Source organism: Kogia breviceps, chromosome 1 (genome assembly GCF_026419965.1).
Source record: "Kogia breviceps isolate mKogBre1 chromosome 1, mKogBre1 haplotype 1, whole genome shotgun sequence".
NCBI lineage: Eukaryota > Metazoa > Chordata > Mammalia > Artiodactyla > Physeteridae > Kogia > Kogia breviceps.
This window is the reverse complement of record NC_081310.1, coordinates 118,287,192-118,309,870: the sequence shown is the minus strand read 5'-3', so window position 1 is coordinate 118,309,870 and position 22,679 is coordinate 118,287,192. Positions and strand designations below refer to the sequence as shown.

At 38.3% G+C, this 22,679-nt stretch overlaps 1 protein-coding gene across 4 annotated transcripts in view; it reads right to left on the bottom strand.

The window, feature by feature from the left end:
* Positions 1–756: 756 nt before the first annotated feature.
* HIPK1 (homeodomain interacting protein kinase 1) overlaps positions 757–22,679 on the bottom strand; it is a 50,690-nt gene continuing 28,767 nt past the window's right edge. For 2 of the 4 annotated variants that reach the window (XM_067042213.1, XM_059061057.2), the window contains exons 5-16: positions 22,181–22,267; positions 21,271–21,455; positions 20,766–20,928; positions 19,676–19,901; positions 15,743–15,864; positions 14,664–14,798; positions 11,891–12,033; positions 10,966–11,148; positions 10,268–10,474; positions 8,452–8,693; positions 6,642–6,772; positions 757–5,555 (exon numbers count right to left, since the gene is read on the bottom strand). In XM_067042213.1, the coding sequence (XP_066898314.1) occupies positions 5,067–5,555; positions 6,642–6,772; positions 8,452–8,693; positions 10,268–10,474; positions 10,966–11,148; positions 11,891–12,033; positions 14,664–14,798; positions 15,743–15,864; positions 19,676–19,901; positions 20,766–20,928; positions 21,271–21,455; positions 22,181–22,267 (2,313 nt within the window). In that variant the 3' untranslated portion in view covers positions 757–5,066. The remainder of the gene's footprint in view (positions 5,556–6,641; positions 6,773–8,451; positions 8,694–10,267; positions 10,475–10,965; positions 11,149–11,890; positions 12,034–14,663; positions 14,799–15,742; positions 15,865–19,675; positions 19,902–20,765; positions 20,929–21,270; positions 21,456–22,180; positions 22,268–22,679) is intronic. The other 2 variants (XM_067042220.1, XM_067042231.1) reach the window with 2 other exon arrangements.

Below are 22,679 nucleotides of genomic sequence, written 5' to 3'. Positions count from 1 at the left end.
TCAGGAGAAATTTTACTTTAATCACTCACTTAAGAGAAATCTGAGCCAAAGTCCTCCTCTAAAAAAAGCAAACTATTCCTTGGACTTGAGGACATGGGGAGGGGGAAGGGTAAACTGGGAAGAAGTGAGAGAGTGGCATGGACATATACACACTACCAAATGTAAAATAGATAGCTAGTGGAAAGCAGCCGCATAGCACAGGGAGATGTGACCACCTAGAGGGGTGGGATACGGAGCATAGGAGGGAGATGCGAGAGGGAGGAGATATGGGGATATATGTATATGTATAGCTGATTCACTTGGTCATAAAGCAAAAACTAACACACCATTGTAAAGCAATTATACTCCAGTAAAGATGTTATAAAAAGAAAAAAAAAAAAACGATTCTTCTAACAGTGCAGCTTTCTGAAAGTAGGGGAAAATAGCATCATCTTGTGATTATTCTTATTTGCATTCTGGTACTTTCGATGTTTGGTGGAACATGCTAGGAAGCAAAGTATAATTAGCCTGTGTCAGAAGTTTCTGCATCTTTCAAAGGGCCAGATCCAGACGATCTTAAGTTAGGGCCCTGGACACTCCATTCTTGGGAAATATTCCCTACCGACCCCTATTTATTTCTGGTGTGGAGATTTGTATGAAGAATGAAGTTGTCTCTAACACTCTACTGGAGTTCAGCTGCAATGTATTTAGCCACTCCAAAGATGCCAATTGTTGATCCCCTTTGTACCCGTATAAGAGAAGTCAAAAACAGCCACATGAATCAGAAAATTTACCCATTTTATTGATGCATTGCAATTGCTCTACATTTTACCATATTATGTAGAAAATACTGAAAATACAAGCTACTTTGTAAAACCAAAGACAAACATTGAATCCAAAGATAAACTATGTTTTACACAATGGACCCTTTTCCCGTAGTTAGTATTAAATTTTAAATATCTATTTCTTTTTGTTAAAATGATTATTTTACATACTCCCTAAGTACATCTGCATTACAAACATAGCTCAGTAATTCTCAGAAACTGTTTCTAGAGGCTTGTCATAAAAGGAAGCGCACAACCATAAAAGGGAGAAGGCAAAAAAAGTTTAAATCGCACACAATAACTAGCATATCAAATACATTTAATAAACTTGGAATTCCATTGCAATATCAAGGATTCAAAGCAGAAATACTAACGTTACATATAATGTACATAAAATGTACTGCTACATGTAGTGAGATAATTTTTCAAGCTGAATCAAAACCACATATTATATAAAGTTTAGCAACAAACAACCATGTAGACATGCTGCACCATCCATCAGTTAAAAAAAAAAAAATTGAAACAGGAAGCAGGCTTGGGTCATTCCTGTCACTGAGAGGCAATTTCATTTCCTATGCTAAAACAAACCATCCTAACCAGTGGGTTTTTGCATAATAATGCTGAATAAAACACACACTACTGCGCTTGCCTGGCTAAGGGCAGTCAAGTTTAGCCCCTCTAGTGGAGGACGATGGACGGTCAGAACTGTTTAAATGGAGTTCTCATTCCTGGGACTGGGATTTTAGCTGAGCACTGACCGTAGTATCACTTTCTGGAAGCTACTAAAAACTCCGGAGTGATCAAGTGTCCTGATGAACCTAGAGTGGCTGTACCTAACCCTTCCCATTTTCTCTCTCACCCTGAAGAGGAGAAGCTGGAAATACAAGTTCTGAGAGGACTTAAAGCCTTAAGCTGGTCTGAGGTCAGGCCACTGTGACCTGGGCCAGCTGCTCACTTTATTCTTGGAGCTTCCCCCATCCTGTCAGGGCCAGCAATGTTAAGCCCCAGAGACAGAATCTAAAGCCACACTGAGCACATACACATTCAGCAGACACAGGTGGATTTTTATCTTGGTAAATCTGAAATGCCAATTTGCAAAACGAAGACTGAAGATCTCTAAAATTCTTAAAGCCACACACTGCTAGTAAGGTGATTATGGTAACAATATAAGCTCTTGGTATTGTCTTCTCCCCATGAAGACTCCTATCTTAAGTGGTATCCACTTACTGGACTGGGGGTGGGGGGTAGGGTGCGCAGGAGTGGAGTGTTTTTTTCCTGCATCTCATTTCTTACAAAAGCAACAAATCTTATCCCTTGTAAAGATAAGGAACAAAAAATATTTCCATTAGAAACTAGATCTGCCTTGGAGCAAGAAAATGAGAATGCGCTTGGCAAAAAGAGACACAAAGATTGCACACACTGACCAGAAAACTGTGTAACACTAGTGACAGAAACTATACAAACTGCTTGGGTATCTTGATCAATATAGTGCTGAAAACACAAAATAATGATTAAAAAAATGTAGAAGACACCAACATGTTCCTGATAGGCTGTACTGACTATCTGCCCCATCTTGAAAGCCCTTCCTCCTTACAATGAAGAAATTCCAAATACCTTGACAGCTCCTCGGTGTTCAACCTGGTACACAGCTTGCTGACCAGGCTCCATGAAATCTCCCATCTCCATCCTGCACCTCCTTGACACCATCTCTACAAAGAACCAGTCCTAGACTTATCCCTCAAATACATAATTTTCAGTTCAGATGGAACATGTCTACATCTTAGGGTTAACCTTCTTCCCCCAAATCTTTAATGGGCAGGAACTTTGCCATCGCCAGTACTCTCTACTTGACCCAGATCCATGTAGGAGCTGAGAGTACAAGGACAATTTCACAGTTTGAAGGGCCCCAAGAATACACAAGTTGTTAAAAAGAAACCTCAAAAGCCCGATGGCTCAACAGGCTTTGGTTCCTTCTAAATATTTTTCACCGGCTAAGAAACCTTTCTTTGAGTTCCCTGTCACCAGCAGCTTCACAAAACTCCTCCTCATAGTATTGGGGATGTGGGAAGCAATACAACAGGCTCTTTGGTATAAACACATCTGTTACATGTTTTTTTCAACAAGCAAATATTTTACTAGGAATATCAACTATTTGCAGGAAGGACTGCCACATGGGAAAAGGAAAAAGTAAATCTCATCTAAAAGTGATTGCACATACTTAAAAAAAAAGAAAGAAAAAAGAAAAAAAATGCATATTTAATATTGGCTTGACTCCTCTCACCTGCTTCCCAAATTCTCACAGAAGCAAGGTAGCAATGCACAGTGAGAGCCACATGGGGAAAATGCTTCTGTGAGAACTTGGCTGAGAATCCAAAATGAAAAGGGGTAGAGGTGGCGGTAAAAAAGAGAAGCTGCTGTTTTTATTTTTCAGTGTCGGCAGGGAAACTGAGAACAATGCATATACACAGCACAGCTATTAATCCTGTTCTGATAAATCCCAGTGAACAGCTTAGGGTCCACGGGCGCTTGCTGGTCCATCCTAAGGCAAGCTCACTGTAAACTCTATTAACCACTACATTATCATATAAGGCACTACAATAAGGGAAGGAGGAGAAAGGGAAGGAAGAGACACACACTGAACAACTCCTCACCAGACACACCTGTGCAAAACAATTCCAAGGGTCTCCTCTCCTTGCAGGCAATGCCCCTGCTCACTCAGCACTACAGTAATATGCTCTAATATAATTGCAATTAGTTCACATACATTCCAACAAGTATCAGTTCATTTTGGTTTAAATACAATGGAGACATCAATTCCATCTCCGGGGTAACACTGGAGGATCAGAAACACACTAAATACACAATTCAAGTGTAATCACTACACATCTGATTACAAATAACATTTTGGGTTAGCAGGAAAAATTGCTTGTTATAGTCTTCTAATCAATATGTACATATTTAATTATGCAAAATATTAAAACACCACCATTACAAAACTTCTAAAATATTTTTAAATTCAGTAATAAATTTTTAAAATATTTTTTGCAATTCCTACATGCACTTATTATATAAGTCTTAATAAGAGAGCATTCAATTTGCTGCTGGCATACAAAGAAAGCTACTTTAAAGTATAAAAGCTATACACAACATTTCTTATCTGGTTTCAGATCCTTTAGCTTTCTCCCCAAATAAATCACATAGAATGAAGGGAGAGCTGAGGCAAAGAGAGAAAGAGGTGTATTATTGAAAATTCATACTAATATTCAGGCAAAGCTCATCAATGCCAACAACCTTTAGGCAAAGCTCATCAATGCCAGTATCGCGTAATACAAAGAGATTTTGCATATAATAAAACAACTACCACCATACAATAATAACCACCTTAATGGCTTTTCCAATAATAAAACTTAAGCTAAATCAGAGAGAGAAGGATTTTTAAAAAATAATTTAAAAAGAATGCCCAGGGCTTCATTTAGAAAGAATACCTGGTGCTTTCACGGTAGGTATGGATTCTCTCACACTAAGTTACCAGCAAATGGTGAGCTGCCTTTTTGACACTACTTTAATAAGAAACACAGGAGCAACTGAGAGAATCCCAACAGTAACAGAGAGTAGTATGTAATCAGTTTTGCAAAAATAACAATTTCCCACTAAATATAACATGACATGAAAACAAAATTAAAACACTGTAAGCTTAAATGTCCCATTAGCAAAGGTAAAATTTTGAGGAGAAATGCGAGATACTAAAATACAGACTTGTGCAAGCTGCTCTTAAGATAAGCAATTAAGTCTTGGTTTTTAAACAAGCAGAAAGTAATGATTTTTCTTTTCTTGTTACCAGATTTCAAGTCCTTCTATCAGCATTTTTCCTCTGACCAGCAATTACAACAAAATAAAGTTAAATAAAGAGAAACTTCACTAGTTTTTAAAAGCATTTATAGAAATCAAGTCAGAGAGAGAAAATATTTTTCAAAGGTTAACTTCAGAATGATCTCTCTTCCTTGGTAACTGCAGACAATGGGCATCTGAACTCTTCCAAATACCAAAAATGCTGTCACAAAAATAAAGAATTAAAAAATAGGGCAGACTTTGGGAGACTACAACAATGCAGTCAACACTGAGACAGGTTCCCCAGAGAAAAGCCTTCTGCTTCAGTGGCCCCTGCAGAGCAAGTTGCTGGCTAAGGAGTTTCAGGAGAGGGTGAGGGAGGAGCTCATCACAGCCCATTAAGAACTCTGACCCCTTCTCCCTCATACTCACCAACTACAAGTAAGAATACTGGCTGATCTTGGTAGGGCTCAGTGGGTATCCAGTGTAAATGGTTGAGCCTCGGGAAGACCCAATGTAAGACTGGGTGGCAAACTGGTGTTGGTACTGAGCAGGGGCCACGCTGGCAGAAGTGAGGAGACTGGGCCCAACACTGACAGGGACCTGGTGCACCAGAGTGCTAGGGTGGGTGGTATATGCTGCAGCATGCCTTGAGGTGCCCTGCGGGGAGAAGAGATGAGCAATGGAGCTGGTGGAGCCCAATGCAGCAGCAGAAGTGGGGGCAGCATATGTATACAGGTGAGGCTGGCTTGGCAGGTGAGCAGGGGCTGGGGCCAGATGTGGGTGCCCAGTCGAATGTAGTGGGCTGCCATGCTGGAAGGCGTAAGGGGCTTGGGAGAGCGGGGCCACAAACGCCTGCTGCCTGCGGGGGGCAGGGTTGCTGCTTCTCTCCTGCGAGGTTGGAGCTGACGATGACTGCTGGTTCTGGAAGGAGGAAGAAGGGAGTGAGGAATCTTGAGGTCACTCTGGCTCAGGGCACCAAAGGCCAATTTGAGAGTTGAGGTTCTAACTCATATTGCTTCTGGGCTGCCATAGCACAGAATCTCCCAGACTGGCAATGCTGTCAGAAGTCAGCCATCCATCCCTCTGCCTCCTGGCAGAATAGATCCTAACCCAGCACAGACAGCAGTAGTTTGGTCTCAAGTATGACAAAGGAAAGGGGGAAATCAAGAGTTCATAGGGTTACTCACTCCTGCAAGTAAGTAACTGTCGACTCAACTCACCCTATTCTGGCGTCAGTGACTTTGAATTTTTCCTAACCTTTCTTCCTTGCCATTGTTTTCTTTTGCTCTTCTCTAAGTTCTTCATATCCCTCTTGAATTGTGGAGCCCAAGACACATGCACTAACTCGAACTTACATTTGCACTTGCATGTGCTCTTTCTCTCTCACACACACACAACCACACAGTTACACCCTCATATTTATACTTTCTCACTACTAGTACACATCATACAAGCACCAGAATTTCAGCTGAGGAAAAAGTGAACACAAATAGAATAGTGACCCTCCCCACCCCATCAGAGGATCAGATGGGGAGAAAAAAGCCCCAAATCCCAGACTCAAGCACCATGTAAGACTAGAACCAGTTGATTAAGTATCCAGAAAGCTTTTTCACTGTCTCTTGCTTCAAGTAAACAGTGTAAGGCTCAGGTTATTTATGACCCAGGAGATAAAGGAAGAGAATCTGGTCTCAGTGTATGTGGCGGTGCAGAACCAGGCAAGAACTAAAGCATTCTAGGCACTTTCTAAATTCCACATATTTCTCTAATCTTCCAGGATAGACTAGGGAGGTCTGATGGAAAACCTGGAACATACATTCTGAACACATTTACAGAGGGAATGAAGAAACACAGCATATACAGATATGACACAGGCCATGGAACACCAAATTGTCTGACACAAAAGGGGCTTCATTTGGCTTTATTCAGCAGTCCAGCCAGAAGCAGGGTTCTCCAGAGAGTAACAATAGCGGTGGCCCCAAACAGAAGGCAGCAGCCCCTAGTGCTTACCTGGCTAAGGTTGAGTGGCTGTGCTGCGCTGGTGCCCCCACGCTGAGCTCGATATCCTGTGGGGGTGATACAGCATCCAGATGACTGCCCGCTCACTGAAGCCACTGGCTTGGTCTTACTGCTCAGGAGACCTAAGAAAGGGTCAGGCTTTAGTTATGAGCAGACATGGACGCAGTATCACTGAGCTAAACCTCAGATGGCACCATATTAATCAGTCCATGTTTGTATGAGGTTTGCAAGAGTTAAGGTTTCATGTGTATCTTATTTCCTCAATTACATTTACACTAGAAGAACAAAAACTGTATTATCCATTTCTTTTCTGTCTTTCTACAAAGCTCCATAAAGGATCTTCAAAAGGTTCATTTCAGTAAATATTATCTAATCTCCAGTAATGTGAAAGGTACTATTAGAAATATAAACACAAGTAAGACACAGTCCCGGCTCTCAAGGAGCCTAGAGTTTATGTAGGAAGGGATTAAACAAGTACAGAAATGACAATGTGAAGTTGAGTAAGATACTGGTAATACTTGGGAACATTTAGGTGTCAAAGGGGTTTAAAGGAAGACAAGATTTATCTTGTTGGGCATTCACTGTCTTCAAATTCTAAGAAACTGCAGAAAGTGCAGCTGAATATAAGCATGATCAATTTTCAAAATTTTGCTTTTTTCTGTGGTCCCACAAGGAAAACTGGAGCATTTATTCAGTGACTTGTGGAACAACCTATTTTCTTTGGACCCAATAGTGGACAGAGCTCCTAATAATGTTTCTCAGTAGCCCGGCATCAGGAAGTTTTGCCCTGTCTGCAATGGACAGTTGTCTACTTCTCAGGAGGAGAACCACACGTCACCCTCAAACTAGAACACTGTTTATGTCTTCGGCAGTATCATAATTCATGGTAAAACACTAATTTATAAAAGTACGAAGAGATGGCTATATCAATGCCAAAATTTCACAGTCCTCGCCTTTGGTGTATAGAGTTGCCACTGGAAAAGAGCTGCCTTGACAAGGACTACATTTTTCTGGGCCCCCTTGCCTCTAGGTGGGGCCATGTGATGAGTTTTCACTATTTCCGGGGCTAAAGAGGTTAAAAACTGTGTGTGCCTCCTCCATACTTTCCTTCTCCTTCTGATTGGATGCCGAGGATTCCAAGGCTCTGATCCTTAACTCGCTGCCAGGCCTATCAACCAGGAGCACTTGCACTGGGAACTCATGTGACTAAGAAATAAATTTCTATTATGTTAAGCCATGAAACCTGGGGCTTGTTACTGCAGTTAGCATTTCATTACCCAATAACTGAACCAGGGAACCTAAACTCAGAATCTCACAGAGCAAAACAGATGGAGGTAATGTCATTGATAATACAACCCACAAAAGCATCACTGCTATGCCACTGGGTGAGAAAAGATCTAAAGTACATATTGTTTTCCAAAAAAACTTTTGCAATCACTTTTAATACTATCAGTTCCTGTTCATTTCTGGATTGTCAAATCTGAATCACCTGTGGCAAAAAAAACTGTTTGTTAATTCTCCCTGCCATCTAACATAAGTTGTATCTACCTTCTCCCATCAACAGTGAGTGTATTACTGAGACTACAAACTCACTTTTACATTGATCCAAGCAAAATAAACACAGGAAGATAAACTGATGGCCAAAAATAATTTCACATCACAAGGAACTAATTTCTGAAGTAGGCAATTTTTAGGAAAATCTACGCCACTGGTCTGTACCATTGGCAAAAGTAGATTATAGCACAATACTAAAGATACACACATCAAAGGAGAATTCAACTCCAGCTGTGAAGAAACTCACCTGAGGCCTGGGTTGCTACAGTGCAGTCGCCAAGCTGAGTTTTCAGTGGAGGTACAATGATGGTGCGGGTGCCAGTGCCATCCCCCACGACTCTGCCGGGACCCTCCGGAAGGGGTCCACTATTGCCCCGGAGAGCACTCAGGGTATCAGTGGAATATGGGCTGCTCAAGGAAGAGTCAGAGTCTGGAGAATCATTGACAGTGACATAACTGATGACATTAGACCTTGCCTTCAGGCCAGAGCTGAGGAGAAGAAAATACATGAAAATTCAACCCCCTTTTAGCAATGTTTCTTTGCTGGTCTCTGGTCTTCCCATAATAAAAATGATGATAATCATGATGATAGTAATAATAACAATAGTAGCAGCAACAAATTTCTGACTGCTTATTTATGCATCAGGAACTATTCTTACACTCTACACATATCTCACTGAATCCTCACAACACTTCCATGAAGTAGGTACTTTATCCCTGTTTTGCAGATAATGTAACTGAGGCAGAGGGAGATGGAGATTAAGAAACTTGACCAAGGTCACTGACACAAGTGGTAAGTGGTGAAGACAGGATTCAGATCCAGGACAGAATGACTCCAAAGTACACACCTCTAGCAACTATTCTATGTTGCCTCTTAGCCATTCCCATTTGCAGTTATTTCAACAGTATTCTTCAAACACCACTTTATTTTCATATCACCCTGCTAGAGTATAAATGGTTCTTTACTGTATCTAATCAAACTTCTCACTATAGGTGTTTTTTAAAAAGTTTCTTCACAAAATGATCCCTACCTTACTAACTTTACCTTTCCTTAATTTTTAATAGGCTTGCCTCTGGTCAAAGCAATCCTGCTGGTTATATAATTTTTGTCAGTACTAGGCCACTTTTCTTCACTGGAAAGTTTACTTTTTTCTTCCCCAAATCAATTCAATGACCACTTTCAAAACTCAGTTTCAAGTCTATTTACCATTTGTAAATAGTCATTTGTAAATAGCCCTTTTGAAGTATTTCATTCTAAATTTACTCTTTCAAGTTCATTTAAACTTCATTTACACGTGACTCTGTTAAGTCTCCTAAGTTACTTTCATGCGTGAATCCTTCCTCCTCAGGTAGAGTTATTGCCTCTTCTATAAGCCTAACACCAGAAACGCAATGAAGAAGAACACAGAACAATCAAGGCAACTGACTATGTTCACACCAAGAGAGGTGTGTATCACAGTTCTTAAATGTATCCTATCTCTCTTAGTTAACTGCCCAATTAACGACTTGGATTAAGGTACTAGGATAAGAGGAAATAATCTGGTACTTAAATTCTTAAGCTGAATGACCATATAGCAGAGGGGGGAAAAGAAGATAGCCCTACTTAAAAGTTCTACCTCTTCCAAAGAGGTCTGTTCAGATTAAAATATTACACGAATTTCATAAAATCTTGTATCTACCAACTTGTCCCAATTAATTGTTTTTTACATACTTCTGTTACAGTATCTGTTTTCAGACTCTAAAGTTCCTTAAAGGCAGGGGATCATATCTGTAGTATATAATGTGCATTCCAAACCAGAACAGCCTGACTACGTAATCTATATCTTCCATCTAATGTATCTGAACAACTGATTTAACTGATGAACATGTATAATATTACAGAAAACTTGACAATGCTCAGTTATGGAAACTTGAGTGTTCTGACTCACTCACCACAGCCATGCTTCCTAAATACCCCTTTTTAGTCCTTCCTTTCACAGCCAAGATTGAGTCACTTGTGTGAAACCAAAAGACTAAGACCAAGGGCAGGAGCCACAGAACTAGGGAACCATTCACTGTCTTACCTATTGGGCTTATATTTGTTATCCTCTTCCTCATCAGTGTCACTGCGGATAGTGATGACACTCACAGGAGGGCTGGGAGTATCTGGAATGATGATTGGCTGATGTTGATCTTGTACAGGGACTAGGGAATTATAAGAAGATGTGGTACGGAGGGGGCTGCTCCCAACCAGAGAATAGACTTGAGAAGGCAGAACATCCAGAGAGGACCTGTAGGAAAAGGTCACATGAAAGATCATTCAGTGCATGGTTCCCAAAACTAGATATCTTTTCCCCAGAACTCTTTCCAATTTGTTCTTTGATTCCTTCTTACCAAATCATTAAGCCAATACACTTAACTATAAAAATCCCAATAAAAACTAAACTAACCACCCTAGCCAGGGTTTCCAGGACAAGAACACCAAAATTAGAATATAGATTTTATTTGTGTATGTCCTTCACCCATGGTTAAATTTCACTCTGTGAAGTGGGCAGAAAAATAAAAACATCAGCCAAAAGAAGGCTGGATTCAAAGTGGCAGCAGAGAGAAAGGATTAGCATAACCAGAACACCTCTGTATGCATGCCCGAAGGTTAGCAGTTTTCAATTTGGCAGCTTCTTGCTGTTTCATACCAAAAGTGCCTATACTCCAACACTCTAAATGCCAAGCAACATATCTCTCAAACTGGCAGTTTTAACTATCAGCCCTAACAGAGACTTACTTAGAAGAGACTGGAGCAGACTGCTTATTCTTCTTTGAAGGGAGGGAACTGGATTGTTGTTGTCTGACAACATGGGCAACGCCAACATTAAGGGGCTGAGCAGTGGCCAATGTCACATGGTTAGTCAGCAAGGATGGCTGCTGCACAATAGTGCTGTACTGGTTGCCATGAGAGTGCGCATTCCTGTATCATCAGAAAGAGAAGCATGAATGTTGAAAACACTGGGAAGTCAGGACCAAATAGGTACTAAAAGCAATTAAAACAACCAAATAAAGCTGTGTTTTATTCTTATAGTTGGGCACCTGGATTATAAGGCTTTAGGGGTTTTCACTGTATGGTTTCTTATCGCATAAGACTTTCTTTAAATCTGAAGTAGGAGCTTCCCTGGTGGTGCAGTGGTTGAGAGTCTGCCTGCTGGTACAGGAGACACAGGTTCAAGCCCTGGTCCGGGAGGATCCCACATGCCGCGGAGCAGCTAGGCCCATGCACCACAACTACTGAGCCCACGAGCCACAACTACTGAAGTCCACGTGCCTGGAGCCCGTGCTCCACAACAAGAGAAGCCACTGCAATGAGAAGCCCGCGCACTGCAATGAAGAGTAGCCGCTGCTCGCTGCAACTAGAGAAAGCCTACGTGCAGCAACGAAGACCCAACGCAGCCAAAAATAAATAAATATTAATAATAAAAAAAAAATCTGAAGTAAATTATTCCTGAACTTAAAACCTACTGTTTTCCTGTATTCAAAGTTTTCTTATAACTCCATCTCCTAGCCATATTGATATGGATTCTTTTCTTCAAGGATTTCACATAGAGACAAATCTCTCCTTTCCTTTACCTTCTTCCTGTCTCACCAATCCTCAAGTGCTCCTTCCCTAAGGGATCTGCCCTTGCAAAGTCTCCCAGAGAGGAACACAGGGCACTTGCCTCCAGTCTGTGAGCTGCTGGCCACTGCCCATGGCCTCTGGAATCACTGCAGTGGGCTGGACTGAGTTGTGTAGAGCTACCCCAGGCAACTGTTGCCAAGTTGAAGGCAGGAGAATTTGTTGGGTTCCTCCAGGCCAAGCCTGCTGTAAGGAAACAAACACAAAAAGATCCAGACTTGACTCATGCTTGGCTTTTTCTTCTGTTTTTTAGATGAAAGAACAATTCGTATCTTAAAAGAAGTTTCTTGTAGATTGTTAACTTGCAGAGATTAAAAAAAGAAAGGTCAGAGGGGCTCAAGGTTACAAGTCTTATGAACAGGGAAAAAGAACACGCTGCCTTCTCTTGGCCACCTCCATAACCTGACCACCAGGGTATTAAAGAAAAGAAGATCCCTGTGGTTAAGAGTTTCTATTATACGGCAGAGTAAAGGAGTCTGAAAGTTCAGAAGTAAGCTCTAGTTAAATGCTGGAGTAACATTTTTGCAAAGAGTCTAAAAACATCCCAAGAAAGAGTTAAGACAACTCTTTTGAGATTAAAAATAGGAATTTAAAAATTTGAGTGCCAATCAGATAAAAGACATCAGGTCAATTCAACCCATAAAACAAAGAGGAGAATTGTTCCTTTTTAAAAGGGTAGTACTTGGAAAATGGAGCCAGATGTGGATGACCAAAGGCCAAAATCCTTTGGCAAACAAGCTTAATGCCAGCAAGAGAAAGCTAACTTCATCATTTATATCCATGTGATAGCATTTTTTAAAAATGCAATAAGAAAAGTATTTAAGAAATAGATGCAGAGAGTACCATATTTTGTTTTTAGTAGTTTCCTAAATATGCATCATTTGTAGAAACATAACTCGATATAAAAACTAATCACTAAAGGAAAATACATTGTTTGTAGTTCTTAACAAGCCATGCCACTTGCAATAAATAGCAACAAATATGTTTTCTGTACTTCTTACGGAAATTGTGGCATTTCCTAGAAAAATGGGAACAGATTTGAAAGTCTGCTTTTTAAACCTGAATTCCACAGTACAATCACCTACAATGCTTGGGTACATATGGTTCTGTTTCTTGAATTCCAAACTGCAAGGCCATCAACACACTGTTTTAAAAATATTTCTGCAAGTAACAGATCCACTTGTTACAAATACCGGTTCCAAACAAGAAGCCTTCAAATCAGAGAAACTGCAAACACGTCTGCTACCATAAGCAGAATTCAAAACAAAACAAAACAAAACAAAAAAATAAGAGAAGTATGTTAAGTCACACCATGCGTCTTTCCATAAGCCAACACCTGCACAAGACAAAGCATGTAGTTTAATACAAAGCAAGAAATAACATTTCAATGTGAGGCAGAAATCTGGCGTTCCAAGCGACGAACTGTTTTGACAGAGGAAGAACAAAAATATGCAAAGCTTAGCAAATGGCTAGTGCAAACTTAAGAGAAGCAGCAAAGGAGAAGTGTCAACTAACATTCCCAACCTCAAAACTATACGTGTGCAAGTTAAAACCAGTGGCTTGGATCAATCAAGTTGGAAATATATCTGACTCCCTCACACTCAGGGCTTATGCTTATGATGTAATTAATTTGGCGGTGACAAAGACTCTTAAATTGAAAACCAAAGAAATTCCAGCAACTAAAGTATGTATTCTGAAAGTGTTTTTCACTCATACGAGTCCTTGAGAAACAACAAAAGAAATTTAAAGCCACTCTGAAAGATAGAGAAATATCAGGGGTCAACAGTATCAATTAGGTTTTCAAATGCTTATCTAATTTTAAATTTTAAATGATAAAATGCTGGATGTCAAATAAATAACTCTAACTCCCCCAAATAAACCAAACACATCCAAAAATCATTATTAATGTTACAAATGCTGAAATATACCTCAAAGTCCTATTTGTTTGTTTTCCTAGCTCTAAAGCCCACACTACATTTGCTGCTATATTTAATAAATTTTCCCCATGACTTTTGATAACAAAGATATTCTTGCATAAAGTTTTTCAGTCATATTCTCACCTTTGTATAAAGACCTATTTGTAAAATAATTAATTTCTCCAAAACCCCTATAAACAAGTTCACCTTTGATTTCAACCAACAAATGAAATATGATCTAAAAAGGCTCTAAAGGGAAGATGTTTAAATGGAATATATTAGCTGCCACTGATCATAAGTGGCAAAGAGTTATCTTCATGTGTTCATAGAGGGAAAGTTAATGTCAACTAATAAGGAAATAAAGTAAAAGCATCTTAAACATTTCTACATACACAAAAGTTTTAGAAGCTTAAAACAGTCAATAAAGAAGGAAGCTAATTTGCCAAGGAGCTCCAATTTTGGCCATCCGGTACCTGTAGCAGAGCCAAACTAAAGGCCATTTCCTTCATTCTCAAGGTTCAGAGGGTAAAAGATAGGGCAGAGAAACAGATAACAGTGTTGAAGCTCTTCTGAGGCTACACCAAGAGCTTTTATCACACTAGGTTGGCAAAGAAGAATCAAGGGGTCTGACCCCTTTCAGAGCCACACTGAACATCAGAGTCAAACAGTGCTTCAGCAAATGTTGGGGAGGAAAACAATGAGACATTAAAGATGTAGCAAGAACACAGCCACAAGATGGCACATGCTTCCATGCCCTCTGCAAAGACTAAGTTAAAAAAATTTTTTTTTGAAAAATGAGAAAACCAGAAGAAAACAGAACAAAAACAAACAGGAAAAAGTAAAAAAAAGAAAGAAACCAAAGAAACTCCGTTAGTAACACAATCAAGCGAGGGGAATTACCAGTACAGCGGCAGTCTGTTCAACCAGCGCCGGCCGGCCGGCTGCGCAGCTCAGAGTAAAGGGCACCGCATACTGCGGTGTGATGGTGGCTACTTGAGGGTGGAGAGTTGCTACCATTAGTGGTGTACAGCTTCCCTGAAATGTAGATTAGGCAGGTGAGTGAAACAAACACGGAGGCAGGTTATCTGGATTCAGAAGGGTTTTCATTCCCCCCAAGTTATTACCAACAATAAGCAGTAATTTCATATCACTTAAAATGCATGTACCAAACACAATTTTCCCCTTCAACTCCACACAGCATTGGCCCACTAGGTCAAATGTCAATGGCCTAAAGCAAAAAAGTATGGGAATCCTTCTTGGGCCAGATTCAGAGGATCAGTTCTAAAAACTCAGTTAACAAAGGCATGTATTAAGAATTCTTCCTCTTCCTACTCACAAAATCAGGGTTTTGGATTTCAGATTTGCTATGTGTCATGGGCCACAAACATTTATACACAGAATTTAAAATATAGTATTTGTTGCTTATATGAATATTTCATGAGTTTCTTGACCATCTTAGCTGCATTTTTCATGGCAGGGATAAAGTTTTAAACCTTTCTACAGCCTAGTTAAACACAAGGAATGAAGGAATGTAATACTTGAAGAGGCATCCTGATATAATCCAGCCTCTCAACTGTGATGAAATTCTCAAAGAGTGAGTAATGGGGACACTAAGAGAGCAAAAGGGGAACCTTTTACTTTTAGAATCAAGATGTTGTTATATGTGTCCTATACCTTTAAGAGCATCAAGATAAAAAATTAACTTCATCCCACAAAATTAAATTTACTCAGTAAACAATTTGTCAAAGTCTGGATATTTATGTCTCCAAGTCTAAGGAAGTCACTGGCAGAGTTGCAATAGTGTTAGGAATGAGTATGTCATTCCATTATAGATGTTTCATTTTAAGTCCACTGAATCGTGACCAAGAAAGATCTTACAGTCAAAGCAAACACCATTTTCGAGGACAAAATATCTGATTCTCAACAGTGCTTCAGAGAACTTTAGCACTATTGAGTATCCAAGCTGCTCTGTCTTTTACCTGTGTAAGAACTCCCGACTGTATCTGTAGTGGCTGAGCAGCTGGTGCCTGGGGTACAATTGGCACAGCATTATCCATCCTCACAGGGAATCCAGAATGCTTTGTTGTTGCTTGTAATCCAGCTGTACAAAGTAACATCACAGTTATATTGCTTTGCTAGGTCTGGGGGTACTGCTTGTTTGGGGGTTTTTTGGTTTGTTTTTAGCTTTTCTGTTCGAAAAATCCACCACCCAGGTTTTAGTTCTAGACACTTAAGACAAAGGTGTTTCACCGAAGTCTGGGAAGTTAAGAAAAGGGAGACTTGATTCCCTTCAGGTTGGATTAATGGAAAGATGCCTGACAGGGAGGGCTGGCTTCAGGAAATTCAAAAAAATTTTTTTTTTAATCCAACAAAGCTTAAAACACAACACTCATCCCACTCCCATTAACAGTAGAGGCAAAAACAAACAAAAACCCTTCACTTAGTAAGTTATGTTCAGCTTTTAATCCTAGAGGGGAAAAAAAAAACTTAAGCATTTAAAAAGTATAATCTATTAAAAGCAAAGACTTTATAACTTTTGGTTAATTAGATAAGAAACATTATGAAAAGCTCAATAATTTATTATCTTAGTTACCCTTTTGTTTAGAATATTTTAAGGGGATGTTTTTACCCAACACCTCAAAAATATATAACCTAGTTCACAAATTAGTCATATATTTTATCTTTAACCAGTATGTGAACTGAAGGAATTATGCCTAGGATAAAAATATTTTAAAAGTAGACATTGTGGTTTACAGAAACACTTTTTTGTACTTATTTTAGAAATATGCTCTCGTCACTGACAGTTTTCTAAAGCTCTTCTCTAGCTAATGGAAAGCTAGGACAATTAAGAACTTTTTGTTGCCTTTAGAACAGTGACCATGTCTCTTTATCGTTTTATTCATTATCGTCTGGGCACAAATGCTGTATAAATGTTTCCTGCAATCAGGAGTATCTCATTCTGGAGAAAAGAGGGGCTCAAGATAGTTCTCCCTTTTGCCAAGACTTGAGAAGAGAACCTTCAAAGCTTTCTTTTAAACCTACCCTATCAAAGCTTTCAACGTAAAGAACTTAAGTTTCTATAAGGCCTCTGGATTCACTGATGCCTGTGTTTTGTTAAGTGAGGATACAGCCATTTTAATTAGAATATTCCTTCAGTGACACTTTCTAGGCTATCACCAACTAATTTCTCTGAATATTACTATGGAGGTATCAAATGAGCATAACTCATAAACCCTAATATTATTGTTTTCAGCAAGTTAAGTCTTCTAATTTTGCATTTCAGTAATTTAGTAACTAACTGTCACATAGGAAAACATAATCCAGAAATGTACAAAGTAAAAGAGACTAGTAAAATCAGAATTAAAACAGTCTAATAATAACTTTTTTTAAAGTGTTACTTACATAAAAAGAAAAGGAAACAAATCCAGGTATCCAGATTAAAAAAAAAAAATTGCCAGCCATTCTTCCTAAGGCAATGCTATCTAATCAGAAAGCTAAGTAACATCAAGGATTCTTGTTTATATTTCCATGGCTAACTACAAGACAACATTATTGCAATAGCCTCCTATGGCAAAATTTATGAAGAAATGTTCACTGTAGAAGCTCATCTTTGTGTCCCAGGATGATGAAATAAAAGAGGACAAAATTACAGAATTATAGTTTCCACTGAGCAAAATGCCTATCATTTTGGTCAACTGGAATACTATAGAAAGTAGTATTTATATACTGACCCATAAATGTGACTCTAAATAAGTATTAGATTGCTATAGTAATTTAGGCTAAGCCAAAGCAGTCAAGCTAGTTTAAAACTAGCTTTTTCAGGAAACCCCAAGTGGAAACAAAGAATTAACAAAAGGCAACACTCTGGGAAGGTTCTCCCTGAACCCTGAACTAAAAGGATTAAAGTTTTGTTTTTATTTGTTTTGTTTTTTGTTTTTGTTGAACATAGCCCTTTAAATTAAAAAAACACCATGTAAGTATGGCAAGAAGAGTAAAGCTGTCAAATGGATGAGGGAGGGTCTATTCTCCTCTAAGTGCAGGCCTCTTGTGAAAGAGCAGATGGTGAAAGAAACGTAGGCAACCTGGTAGAGAGGCCTGCTGGGCAGAAACCAGCATATGGCTGTGGTTGGCAAATGAACCGACAACTCCCTACAGCTCTTTGAGTTTAGACACTGAAAGGCAGTACAGAGTATAACACTTCAAGATGTATAAGCCATGGACCCACTGCCTGGGTTCAAATCATGGCCCTACCGCTGACTGGGCATAAAAACTGGGCAAAGGAGGGTATCACGATCAGTTTTTTTCACCTATAAATTGGGCATAATGACATTATCCATTTCCCAAGGTTGTTTGTGAGTATGAATTAATACATGTAAAAGCACTTAGAACATTATCTGGCATGTAGTAAGTAATACATACCAGTTTTCATTACTGTCATCACTTTAATTTTAAAACTCCCTTTCATTTGTAAATTTTAAAATTTGCTCTATCTAGCTCCTCAGGTTATTCAGACTTCCTAAATAGGAAAAAAATTTCCAAAGCTTATTTATACTTACCTAATTATACCAAAAGGGGTTAAACCACTTTTCCCCTCTACCTCTTCTCCTTACATTTTATTTTGTTAAAGGAACTGAAAGTTCTTCTGCCTCATCTCTTAAATATCATCTGAGAAGAAGCAGAAAACCTCAGTCGCACATCTGAAAACTGTTCCAATGAAACTCACTTTGGGAAAGGTGAAGGGGAGAGGGGTGGCTATTTGCTAAGTTCAATAGAAGAATCACTCAACATATGACAACCCAAAGTATAGAATTTACTATTATGAAGCATATGCAAAAAATAATTGGGTAAATTAGGCTAAATTTGTATTTACGGATTTTGAATCTGCTCCTCCGCTCGCCCTGTGGTTTCTCCCTGATTTACATTGCTATCACTCTCCTGTCCTCCCAGGTAATCTCTCAGTCTCCCCTAGCCCCTCTTTTCCTTCTGCTTGCTCTGACTGTCAGAAACCAAACAAACAAGAGTCACAGTCAATAAGTAACTGAAGTAAAAAGATAAAAATACTAACTGCTTCTTTGTGAACTGCTATGAGAAGCCTGAATCCTGATTTATTCCCAGAGGGCACTGACATTGACTTGCTATTGGGAAAGTCAAGATGTCATCAGAATATATCCTTAAAATAATTTAACCTTTTAAAAAGCTCACCAGATCAAAAAACACGGAACAACAATGAGAAAATGAGGAAGGATGGAAATGTGAAAATTAAAATCTTATTGCAACACATCAGGTGAGAGCCCCCTTCTTCAGCTATTCTGTTCCTCTATTGATAGGAATTTGCAGGAACAATATAATTCATAAGCTGAAGCAGATAATCTTAATGCCTTACCCACACAAATACCTCAGCTTGTAGAATTTTTCAGTTCAGTAATGATCTTTACTTCTGAATGTAACTTAAGAGGTTTCTATATTCTTAAACATGATTTTTACATTTTTTAATAAAATTACCTTTTATTTGGAATACTGATTTTATTTTATAATGGAATGATACAGGAATAAGACTCAATATATAGCAGTTCTGTTTCCAACAAGTTTTTTCAAGATGTATATACTCTGCACATTGAGAGATACGTGTTTATGCTAGATATAGGACATCAGTACAAGGTCTCAATGGGCAAGAAAACTGGTTATCAGGCAGTTCAAATAAGGAAACATTAATTGAATGCCTACGTGTCAGAGAGCATCATAATTAGACAAATAACCAACGTAAAAAAGGTCAACCTACCTCAGTTATCTTCATAATCAAAGACTGAGTTTAAACTTGTCAAAGATCAAAACTAAACAACTAGATACTTAGGACCTGCCTAAAGCAAGTAGGTCTGCTATGTACCATATGATATAGTAGTTTCCCCACTTACTTTGAAAAGCAGGTGGACATACTATAAATGTTTGTTGGAATGGATCTGTCTGAGTGCAAATCTGGGTGGTTCCAGGCTGCAAGGAAACACCCTGCTGGGCAACTCCAGGAACTGGTGCTGCAGATGATGGGTACAAAGCCGACTGGTAGTTTAGCAGTGAGACATCTGAATTAGCCAGAGAAAGAGTAGCAGCTGCTGCAGTAGAACTGGAAGCTAGAACACTGGCCTAAAAACAAAAAGATACTGGTATAAACATTTTTACATACATAGATTCTATCCAGAAAAACTAAGAACGAAGTTTTAAAATGTAATGTTAACTGTCTTTAAAATAACTCTCTGCTTAAGAAATTCTTCCTATCTCTTAAATTTAAGGTAGATTATAAAGCTGAAAAAGAAAACAAAGAATAAACAAACAGTCCTGCTCTGGTTGAGGCTATATAAATAAACCCCTGCCTCTTCTTTCTTTGCAAAAAGTTACTGGATGTGAGATCCCACCAAATCTCATATGATCCTCCATTTAGAAAGTAGACCTAGCTAAGAAATTAGGAAACTTACATCTTCAGAAACAAAATTAAATGTAAATATCACTGTTTGGCAAACAAATGCAAAACCACTCTTAAAGTTAATTATTGGAATTCATAGAAACAAAGAGTAGATCAGTAGTTGGTGGGGCAGGGTAGGAGATGGCCAGGGAGGTGGTTAAAGGGTACAAACTTCCAGTTATCAGATGAGTAAGTTCTGAGGACCTAATATACAGCATAGAAAAAAATGATTGGAAATACCTTTCGATACATGTAATGAGAGCTATCTAAAAAAAGAGAGTCATTTGGCTGAAGTCAGTACAATCAACAGCAGTAAGTAGTACAGAAGCCAGGTTCTACTTATTTGGCTATGCTAAGACTATGAGGGCATGGATTAGACCTTTGTATTTAATTTTTGTCAGCACATGATGTGTAGGTATTATCAGTCTGAAAATTCTTACAAAGCAACAAGACCACCAAAGCAAAGACTGGTTTCTTTACCTCACCCTGTACTCTTAATAGTTTTTATCCCACTTAGGTCTGAGTTTCCAAAATCATTTACTGAATACCTGATTGTGCACTGTATTGAGTTGGTTGCTGAAACTCATGGTTAGATTTGTGCTTGTATTTGGGGCAACATGCGTGGTGAAGGGACTCTTGATCTGACTCACTGTATCATACATGTGAACCCTCCGTTTGCAGATCTCCATGTTCTGAAAACAAGACTTAACACTGAAAAAAGAGATTAAAAATTCAATGAAATAAATGCTGAGATTTAAACAGATAGCAAATAACTCAAGATAATACAGATCAATGGTTTTTTACCCCTGAGTACTTTCAGAGAAAATGAACCAAGAGTTTTTATAACCATAAAAAGGAAAAATACACATCTAATTTTTTTTTACACATCTAATTTTTAATCTCATGATTTTTCAATGAGAAGGAAAAGCATCAGTAAGCCAAATATGCAAGTATCAAAGCCACTACACTTGTGATACTTCCATTTAGCTGTAAGATGGTAACTCAACAGAAAACCACATCATGGCAAAATGTCCCAGACCATACTATACTCACTGATTGCTATGTGGAAAATCCAGAAGGTGAGTCATTGTCACAAACTGATGGTTAAGAGTTTTCAGAGGAGTAATTCTCTTATCCGCATCAATTGTTAGCATTTTTTTTAACAGATCAATGTATTCTCTTCGATCCGCCTTCTCTGCCAACATATCTGTTCCCTCTAAGTCTGTGGACATGTTCACCTTACAACGAAAATTTAGAAATATTATACTTCATCACTCAACCTTTAATGCTGGCTTTTAACATGTGCACTATGTATACATATTTATATATATAATATTCATATGTATATGTGTGTGTATATATATGTATGTGTATATATAGATAGAGATATATAGATAGATAGCTTGAGAAAAACATGAGGAAATTTTTTCACAAATGGAAGCTCTTCTTATACTGTCTAATTAAAATCTTCAATTTGGTACAGTTTGTTGGTAGAAAAAAGCTGAATAAGCTCTTTTCATTCAAAATCCAGATCAAAGAAGTTAAGCAAAAATGATTATTACTTAAATATAGTTTCTATTGCTGAAAAGATTAAATGACATAGTATGTGTTTAAACAGAGTTCGGAACAAAAGCACTAAATAAATGTTAGTTCTTATGTAAGTATTTATTTAGTAGAAAAAATGAACAAGAAAGGAACCTTTGTAAATAATATTTCAAAATACCGACATGCAAAAGACTAGTTAAGCAAAAGCAAAGGAGAAATATATAATTCTAAAAATATCCTTTGCTAGGATTCAAACATTCTTTTAATATGTGGAAGAATATTAATGTATTTATGTAAAAAATGAAAACATATATTAGATGATAACAAATTGAATCTATCTTTAATATATCCAATGGAAGTATATCTCTGATTAAAGAGATACATAAATGTCTGGCTTTCTTAAACTTTCCATACTTACCTGAGCCATATCATCTAAACAATTAAAAATGTACTTTCGAGCTTCTTTTGATTTGATCCCAGTCTCCAATTCATGTTCTTCAGGTGTCTACAAAATACAGATTTTAAAAAAATTCCATCTGTATGTTTTCACCTTTTATTCTAAATTAAAGTCAGAATACAGAGATACAAGTGTTGTCACCTTGCCAACCATAGATCACAAACGTAAAAGTAATTTACAACAAGAAAATCTTCCAGTAGAGAGATGGGGCCTTGATACCTGGCCACCCTTTCAACAATGATAAAATAAATGTGCACGCAATGATGTAACAAAGTTCCTGAAGAATGTCAGTTAAGAAGAGACATTACCATTTTTCTCCAAAAGCTACTTTCAAATGAAACAGTATTTCAAATACTAACTATTCAATAGGCTCAGGGACAGAGTCACTGGGTTAATCAAATTACTCAGACATCTATTAGTTTAAAGAAAATATGTAAGGTCTTAATATGGGCAGTTATAA